General features: G+C 37.2%; 1 protein-coding gene across 1 annotated transcript; it reads right to left on the bottom strand.

Moving 5' to 3' along the window:
- On the bottom strand, positions 1-2,843 carry LOC131328689 (subtilisin-like protease SBT5.3). Its single transcript, XM_058361603.1, has 6 exons — positions 2,223-2,843; positions 1,434-1,531; positions 1,063-1,308; positions 571-673; positions 241-473; positions 1-55 (listed from the first exon to the last, which is right to left on the bottom strand). The coding sequence occupies exons 1-6, from the start codon at positions 2,841-2,843 to the stop codon at positions 1-3; spliced, it is 1,356 nt and encodes a 451-aa protein (XP_058217586.1).
- Positions 2,844-10,235: the final 7,392 nt, after the last annotated feature.

Genomic DNA, 10,235 nt, shown 5'->3' with positions numbered 1-10,235 from the left:
CTAGCGCATTAGGAGAACTTTCGGAATTTCCTTTAACAGTTGTCTGAGAACATATCTGCCAACAATCCAGTTACAGAAAACACCACGGATGTCTTCGAAGTTTCAAAGTACTATTGTGGAGCAAAGAATCGAGCTGATTGTTTCCGGACTATCCATGGTTTTTACTCTCTGAGAAAGCACGAAACACAAACAGCAAACAAAAATGAAGAAAACGAGACAATACCAATAGACTAAAGTTACAAGTCTAGTCTATTCTCACCGGTGGTCATGATTGCCGATCTTATTGCTGCAGGACTCCAACTAGGATAGAGGGTCTTCAGAAGGCCAGCAATGCCAGAAACATGAGGACATGACATCGAAGTTCCTGACACTGAATTAAACAGGACTCGACGCGTATCGTAAACTTCATTTGTTGGTCCCTGTGCTTCAGTGTAGGCAGCTATGATGCTAACACCCAGTGCAGTGACATCAGGCTGAACGAACAACATTTATACTTACAACAGTTCAGAGAAATCACGCCAATTGAAGTGTTTCAGAAATGGGATATGAAGGATCAGTGATGAGAAAAACCTTAAGGATATCTGGGATAATGGTGTTTGGCCCTAATGATGAAAAAGCAGCCATGAATGGAGCTGGCTTTGTGGGTAACTGAGTTGTTGGACATGTTATATATCTAAGCTATTGGAAGCCTGCTAAGAACATGAGTAATTATAAGAAACAAATGGGAGGTCAAAATGCCACTTTTATCATTACCAATGTTCATCGAATGGTATAGGGTCGGAAATCTTTCTTTGTTTACATCTTATTTTTCTGTGCCTTTGAAACCAAAAACAGTGAAAAGTGCAAACTAATACTGAACGAGTTGTCTTATGTTTCTCTGGAATAAGAAAACTGAAAGCTGAAAACCGAAGAAGAAAATAACAGTCTTGCAAGTTTTGTAATGGCATTAATGTACCCATGAAATAGAAGTACTCCAAGGTGTAATTCAACATCACCCAAATGATATGCTCATAACACTAGTTGACACGGACACACGGTAACGTAATCGCCATGTCATCTTACCTTAAGTAATTGACATACTTGAAGATAGCAACACCATCGGTGTAATTGATTTGAGAAGCAGGGAGGACATGAGCATCAGCAAGAATTTCATTCCCAGAAAGCACATCATTAGCAAGAACCATCCCAACGGCACCAGCCAAGGCAGCTTGCTCACCCTTGTCCACTCTATCAGTAACCCCTCTAAGGCATACCAAACTTTTTCCATTCACCTTCTTAGGATCCAGTGACCCACCCTTGCATAAAATTCTGCATGAATGGAACGCGTAAAATTTGATATGCTTTTGTAATGATGCTAAACAGAGGACAAAATGGTTACAGCATTCACAGTTTAAAGAATCAAAATACCAACAGCTTGAATGTTTTATCCTTGCGCGTCTGCAGCTGATGCATTAGCAGCTTTGGCATCCGCAGCGCTAATAATTGGAAAGAACTTGTTGTTCGGCAATGCTTTAGGTGAAAGGCTTTCTCCCTTTATGAAACAAAAGATGTCAGTTTCCACACATTGAATGTTTCTAGTAATATGAAGATGGACGTGAGCATAATGTAACAACAATCATCAACAATACCACACAAATAGAATCATCTAAATATCTAATGACAACGTAACCCAGCATTTCATAAGAAAATGCACACGATCCAGTTCATTTGACAAATCGGTTGCCACACTAGCCCCAGCTTCATACCTAGGATCCCCAATCAAGGTACCAAATTTCCATTCGTTTTCATCGTGATAGACAAAAAGTTTCCGTGTCCTAAGAAACTGAAACTAAAACCAGCGGGATAGCAAATTTTTTGTGATCTAATGGAAGACAGGAGAATATAGTGCAACTCATCAAGAAAGCAGTGAAACACAGCCAAACAAGATTGTGCCGACAAGGATTTAAAGTTATTCGGCCATACATTAGAATTTTTGGTTCATAATAATGTTTTCGGTTCCTTTTTACAGATTAGTGAATCATTCTGTATACCACAATGAATTTAATTTCAATTATTAGGCTTTTATGACGCGGACAAGTTTTTATTCATATCAGCTAGCAAAACATTTGCACCTTCATATTTTCTTTTGTATCTTTTGAAAGGTTTCCAAGCCATCAGCCAAATGTTCAACCTAATTACATTGCCCATAAACTTGAAAATTTCGAAATCTAACAGACACTAACCTTGAGATGCATTTTATTGCCAAGAATAACATAACTAGGAAACTGACGATCCATAGTACTGGCTCTGACTGTAATCTGCCATGGCGCAAGGTTGGCAACAGTGCCATTGGCAGGTCCAGAATTCCCCGCTGAGCAAACAACCACTATCCCATGCCTAACAGCATGAAGTGATCCAATGGCCACACTGTCAAAGAAGAAGGCGACTGGGTCACCACCAAGTGATACCGACAGCACATCAACACCATCGTGGATGGCAAAATCAAAGGCAGCCAATATATCTGCATCAAAGCACTCGTTTCCAGCCACTGGGGGCCCACACACCTTGTAAGCAGCTACTCTAGCTCTTGGTGATCCCCCTCTTGCTGTTTCATTGCCATACCCAAATACACTTGCCCCCGGTACGGAGTTACCACCAGCTGTGGATAATGTGTGGGATCCGTGGCCGTCGGTGTCGCGTGGCGAGTTGAATGTAGAGTTGAGACTGCCATTACTTGCTGAATATCCTTTGCTGAAGTATCTTGCTCCTATAAGCTTCCTATAGAATAGACAGTCGGTGCATATATAGCAGAGTAAGAATGCAAGATCAATTAGTCTATTCCCGGATAAAGCCAAGTGGGTCATTCACAAACTTCGACAATGCCCATTCAATACAAAGTACAAACAGAAAGCCTTTATACAAATCAAAAGTTAATTATCTATTCATAACAAATGACAAACATAATTAAACTTATCAAACCACAAGTATAGAAACATAATCTATTGCTATTACGTGGACTTTTACAATTTGATTTACATGCTGCTGTGGCAAAATAACCTAGTTGTCAATACTATTGATCAATGCTTTTACAATTTGATCTATGAATTTTGTTGGCCAAACCTCTCTTTTCACTTATAAAGTTGGGTCAAGATTTGACCAAGTAATATATTTGACACTGCTAGAACAAAATATCAATTAATATTCAGCAGCTTGATGGGTCAACTGACCCCAGTGTCGCCCTAGATACAATGTACGATGAAGACATTGGTGAACATAGTGAGTTGAAAACACTTCATCACCTCTCTTTTCACTTATAAAGTTGGGTCAAGATTTGACCAAGTAATATATTTGACACTGCTAGGACAAACTATCAATTAATACTCAGCAGCTTGATGGGTCAACTGACCCCAGTGTCGTCCCAGATACAATGTATGATGAAGACATTGGTGAACATAGTGAAAGTCGAAAACACTTCATCTAGAACTTCTGAGTATGCTAAACACAGAACCTGGCTTTTTTACCAGTAATCATTTATGTTTTTATTTTTTGATCTGTAGTCATCTATCTGGAAGTTGCTTTTTTACCAGTAATCATTTATGTTTTTATTTTTTGATCTGTAATCATTTATCTGGAAGTTGCTCTTTTACCAGTAATCTAATGGATTTGATAATCAGATAGGCCATAAGTTTAGTTAGATTAGGTCCCAATAAATGAGTAAACTCAAAAAGACAATGAAAAATGTAAAGCAAAATGTCTCTTCTCGTATGCAACTTTTAGCCAAAGGAGCAAATCCACCCTTTGCCAGCAGCATCATTAAGGGGACCAGGACTCGTTAAAAGCCTTTATGCACTTCATGTTGTGAGAAGAAATTTTGGTGGTCGTATATCAAATGGAGGTGTATATTCATATGAGGTGCCAAAAGCACGCACTTCTTTCGTTCCTGGATCCCATATGTGGGACATCTCAAACAGATACTTTCCTCTGAAAAACAGAGAGTTTAAGTAGGAAGGTATGCCTTCTTTAAAAATTGTATGTTCTTTTCAATGAGGTTTTCACTTTCCAAAAGAAGAAAAATTGAACAATGGCCTCATTAAATGCAATTTGGCCTAAAAATCAGGTGTCACAGTTTTAGGCTCCTAGCCTCCATTCCTGTCCGGTAGACTAGCCAAAACACAGCTTTTTTATCCAACTAATCCTCACTGTCTTAAGGTCACCAACCATACATCCTAAGCGTGTTATTACAATTGGACAAAAAAGAATAAGTGTTTCTTCCCATTTCACATCCTCTGTTGTCGGATATTATAAAGAAATGGTTCAAAAGTAACCAACATGCACCCTTGCTTTAGAAAATAGTTTAACCACCCTGATTTTCCACGTCAAAAGATATGGAGACTCAACTCAGATATTTCATGTACAAAGACTAAGTTAAAGGGAGAAGACACAGCAAATTTTGGATTACTCTAAACAGAATCAAGGACAATATCGATGGTTCTTTCTAGATGAATCAAAATGCATTTATAGTAAACTGATTCCTTTCTAGAAGAGAAAACATACCTGAAAGGCCTATGACTAAGATAATTTCAGACAAAGACAAATTAGGAGAAACCTTTCACTGTGTATCATGATCACTAATATAGATATTGAATAGACAATATCATGAGATCACTAGTTAGGCAAGAAGCAATCTTATGGATAAAGTTCATGTTTGATGAAATTATGGAAAATTTATCCATGCACGAGAAGCAAAGAACAGAGGGAGATAGAGGAATCTGACCTGTTGCAATGAAAGCTACGATCCACATTATTCTGACAGATTCCTTTCCACTTTGATGGAATTGGTCCCATTTCTTCATCGCTAAAGCTCTGTGATTCAGGCCACACCTGGCTCATTACCAAATGGTGAATGTGAGGGGAAAGAAACTCAAAGATCATGGTCACAGAAAATGAAACAAAATACATCATGAACCTTCTTCAGCACAAGTCTTATTAGTTTATCCCTTACCAAAACAACAGTATACATGCTCATACTCATCAATTTAAGGCAACCTAACGTGACATCAATTTTTGTTTTGTTTTGTTTTTTTATCATGGTGGTGTTGTTCAATGACTTACACTTCTATTTGCTGGTGTGAATCAAAGAACTCCATAAATCAGTAGTGTCCACAATGTCTTTCTAAGATATTACAGCATTGCACACCTTCATTTGCGAGGGCCTCCTTGGGAGGTTTCGAAAGATACTGGTGAGCATATATCTACCTTGCCTTCTGTGTGATAAAAACTCAGTTGTATGACCAGAAATCCATTTTGTCAATAGCTTAATAAATTAATCCAGTTCACAGAAATTCAAGAGATCTCTTGAGCATAACGAAAGTTTTTCTTGAAGTCCTCTCTCTTTCTTTCAAAGTACATGTTTTGCAATCTTGGTTTGTTCTACTAGCGAAAGGAAAGAGCTCATTTATTTCGTAGTTCAGCTACTCTGCAAATTTTGTACTTCATTCCCGTAAACCTCAATGGCTAAAAATAGTGTTCATTTCAAATGTTGATAGCATGAACTGACCCGTTCCTCAGCTTGCACTGAAGTCTCACATTTCTAAATGAGCTACATACACAAGCTAGGCACTTCTGATACTACTGTACAAATAAAAAAGAAGAAAAAAAACCATCATAAGAAGTGCATAACTAAAAATTTATCTGGTGCAGGCATCCTTGTGGAAATGATAACCCATGCTGATGGTCAACGTAGTATAATCACCAAGAAAAATCCAATAAATAACATTTTGTCAGATGTGAAAGTGGACGGTCAAAGAAAGCACCTCACTGTGATTGAGGAAAACAAAACTTGAAACTGGAGCTTAGTTACAAAACCCAGTCTCCAACAACATTATTTTATTCCTTCTGATCATAACCTGATTACTTTATGTGATTAAGTCAGCAAATCATACGTACTAATCAAAGTCAACTTTTGCAGTAACTTGAAAAAGGAAGTAGTCTGCCACACAGCTGCTGTACAAAAATATTTAAACAAGATGACAAGGAAATAAAATAGCCTATTATATTTGCCAAAATTTCTTATTGGTGCACAAAAACATATATATTTTGATCTAATTTGCATCATAGATCATTTATATAGATGCGAAAGTTGACCTTGCAATGAAATTCAAATCAAGATGCATAGGAAAAGAAGCCAACCCGTGTCAAGGTTGCCTATGATTGTATCTTCACCGAATCGTGCCTTGTTCCAAATGGAGCTGGAATGTATCACACCATTAGTCTCAAGCTCCAAGAAGTCCCATGATCTGGTTGTGTGTAATTTCCTTCCCTTGTTAAGGAAAATTGAGACTACCTTGGGATGCTCTGCTTTCCACGATAATTATCAGTGATTAGCAATTTAACATATTGAACAGAAAATAACATTAAAATCTGAAAGAAATGCTTACTAGCAATCTCGGCTGCTGCTTCATCTTCAAGTGTTGCAGCAAAACCTTTGATGTGTCTCGTATAGGAGTAAAATATGGCATCTTTGGCCTCATCTCTACAAGGAGCAAGGTCAAGCATATATCAATGACATTCACATTGATTCAGAAACAACACAATAGATATCTGAGCTATTCATAAATGAACATGAAACTCACTACCTTCCCAAGAATGATCCCAAGAAGTCATAATGAGATTCTGTCACTTGATCAAAATCACTAGATGAGACATCTTTTCCATGTGAATGAGCCCCAAAGTACACCACATATGACTACACCATAAATAAGAAACACATTATACTGGAACAAAACTCCAATAGAAGGTACATACCATAGATTAATGTCAAGGAAAAGAGAAGTTAACCTGCAAGTGCTTACCTTTATGCAGGCAAAAGTGGGTCTATGCAACAGTGAGGAAAGAATAAGAAACGATAAGAGGATATAAAGGGGAGCAGGATTTTCTAGTGTCATTTGCTCTCTCTTTTTGGTAGTGCTCTTAAGTGGCAGACCTCTCTTTCCACTTATAGGGCTCTATTTGTATCGGTGCCCCTTTAGTGGGACTGAGTTTTGTAATCTATATCTAGGTAGAAGAGAAGAAAAAGAACAATGTTCTGGTGCCTGGCTACAAGATAACAGTGCATATATATAATACACTTCTATGCATACACACATGTCATGAGTGATATAAATGTAACCCTGCACACCTTTTCATAATCTGGTATTATGATGTAAATAGATTGCTTGACAAAACCCACATATAAACAATTTGGCAGCTGATTATGGTCAAGTTGAATTAGATTTAGTGGCTGTGCCCTGTAGGTTTCTAGGGAAGATTTGAAGTTTGAGCATGCGCCTGATTGTAAAATCTAACTTACTGACTAGCTAACACCCTGAAATTACTTAGCAAAAAGAAAAAACACATTGAAAATAGAAGAGATTATGGCTCCTTTGATGGGAAAATTATTCAGTGCTCCACAACCACACATTGATGTCAGGCCGAAGACTATCTGCATAGCCTAACATTAATGTTCCGATACTCTAGTGCCGGCCCATGATTCACGGGATGATAGCGAAGAAATCAGTAGCTTTAGACCTCCCTCAACCTAAACTCCAAAGGCCTGTCCTCCCCCTGCCGAAAGGCATTGGTTGTAGAGGGATTGAAGCACCATGTGGCCATGCCCAAGAGCACTGAATAATTAGTCTCTTTCATGGGTTGGGAGAAGGAGGTGATATGTTGTACATGCATCCAAATCCTCAGTTTATCTTAGGCATTTTAACAAACACACGGAGGAAGGCGAAGACAGAGGAAAGCATAGCTACCAAGAACATTAACCAGCTGGATCCTAGTAAATGAACACAACCCAATTCGAGGAATAAACAACAAATCATGCAGTCATGTTAATACCCAAAATTCTAAAGACTAATTTTATTTTTTTTTATATTTAGGGGAGCAGTAATTTGAGACTTATAACAGTTGGTAGGGCATTTCAAATTCAGGGGAGGTTGGCACCAGCCGGTCAGATTGTTACCTTGTGATAATGAGACGATGAATTGGATGACCAAAACAAAGTCAATGTCTCCAATCACTTCTGGCCTGCCAGATTACACTTTCTTCTCCAATGGAGAAGAGTCATATATTGGCGTCTGTGGCTAATAGGAAAACACACCTAACCTAGAAGGCTAGAACACACAAATTAGCATGAAGGTAATTGAAATTCAGATGTTGACCAAGAGTCAATGGACTTCTCACACTACAATATATTCTTGCTGATAAAGAATATCGTTGTAGGGTCTACAAATGCGAGATAATACGATCCCACACAATTACCGGAGATGGTCCAGATCCCACCATTTATCTTACCCCCACTGATCAAGTCTCTAAAAAGTTCATCTTCTCATCACAATGAGTACTATATCCCCCAAATCATTCATATCAAAAACCTCTACCACTCCATGCAAATGAAGGGTGTACTGTTTATCTAATTGGTGATGGGGATTTGCCTTTTGGCTGGGGGCATGGGACCCAACCACCAGTCCACTAACTTGGCGATTTGTTTCAACTTCATGATCAGTCGCAAGGTCAAAAAATTGACTAAACACTTCGCTAGCTTTTTTGGAAGGCAAAGGTAACCCAAGAATTTCCGTGTTTGACGGGAAAAAAAAACATGTTTTCAGACTAGGATGATGTTATGTTGTCGCCGGTCATTTTAGGGATACCGTAATTTTGGCATAACTTTACTATTAGGAACATAACTAAAATCAATTACAAGCATAACAGAACCCAAAAAAGGCATAACCAATGAATATTCAAAAAATCAACCAAGGCGTAACATATAAGTTATGCCTTGCTACGATTTTGTTATGCTTATAATGAGTTTTGGTTATACTCATAATGATTTTATTATGCCAAAATTTACAGTGTCCCCAAAATGACTGGGAACGCCGAAGTCATTCTCTTCGGACTATATACAATATAGAAGTGCTTGGTGCTAGTAATTACTATCATTTTTAGATTGTGAATTATAGATAATAGATCTTCAAATTATAATGGACTATTATCCCCTATCCGAATTCAATTCTAATTTTTTATTCCAATTTTTTACTATTATCCCAATTTTATACTTCAACTTTTTATTCCAATGCTTGGTGGACATTTTCGATTCCATTTTTGAGCTTTTGAAAATGCAAAAAAGGACTATTATCCCTATCCGAATTCGATTTTCAACTCGATTGATTATTTTTATCACGTGGGAAGGAACGAAGAAATAGAATAGGAACGAAAATACAAAGAAAAGTAAAAGAAGAAAAAAATTATTTGGTTAATATATGTAGAATAGATTTCTGTAGAAGAGTAGAGTATCAAAATATAGAGGAAATCCAAAAAAATTTGGGGCCCTTTGGGAGCCAAATTATGGAATCTCCACGTAGGAAGTAATTTTTTGATTTTCATCCTTACGATCATTTTTCATAATGAATATTTGAAAATTCATTTAAAAAATCGCTCATAAGCACCTAAGTCACAAAATTTGAACAATGCAGAATGTAGATTGACGGGCGCCAGAACACACCCTAACAATTGACAAAACTAACATCAATTGTTGACCCTTGTAATTCACACCCTTTTTGAGAGGTGCAAATTCCTTTTTGTTCGAAGATCGGCGAATGAGGCACAAAGCTTGCAAGTATTGGGGGGCAAGGTCATGGTATTCAAACTTGGGAAGTTAAACCTCCTGATTGATTGTTATCTCTTTTAGGAAGGATGACCATCTTTCTGGATGTTTTGTTTGCCTTATTATCGATAAAACATGCTTACCATTTTGGAAAAAAAATATCACACCACTTATTTATCGGAGGCACCTTCTGTTATACGAAATTGAAAATCGCATGGTGCAGTTTGTCCATTTATGTTAATCCCTCATTGTTGATGCAAATTTTTCATGCTGTAATGCTCGTCAAATAAAATGTTCGCACAAAAATGCAAATTGATTTGACACCCTTAACCCCTTGATCACAATTCTTAAAGAAATTTTATTTAGCTAACATAAATAGAAAATCAATGGTTTAAGACTTTAAGTTAAGTGGTGTGCTTAAGATGTGTGTGAGTAGAATTTTTTTTTTTTTTTTTGTAACAAAAAAATATTATTAAGAAACTTGATAGGGTACAGTGTGTGAGTAGAATTATCCTTAAATTTTTGTTGATGTTCAATGTTCTTGTTAGTCTTTTAATATCCTCATGAGAATTTAGTAAATTTTTTGATATTATGTTTTCAGTTTTTGGGATAT

The sequence above is a fragment of the Rhododendron vialii genome, chromosome 6a (genome assembly GCF_030253575.1).
Source record: "Rhododendron vialii isolate Sample 1 chromosome 6a, ASM3025357v1".
NCBI lineage: Eukaryota > Viridiplantae > Streptophyta > Magnoliopsida > Ericales > Ericaceae > Rhododendron > Rhododendron vialii.
This window is presented reverse-complemented; position numbering and strand designations above follow the sequence as displayed.

Coding starts and splice junctions, on each gene's coding strand:
- LOC131328689 (XM_058361603.1), bottom strand. CDS start 2,843: ATGACCCACTTGGCTTTATCCGGGAATAGACTAATTGATCTTGCATTC. Junction 1,309..1,433: donor AATGCATCAGCTGCAGACGC/GCAAGGATAAAA, acceptor CCATTCATGCAG/AATTTTATGCAAGGGTGGGT. Junction 474..570: donor TTATCCCAGATATCCTTAAG/GTTTTTCTCATC, acceptor TTGTTCGTTCAG/CCTGATGTCACTGCACTGGG.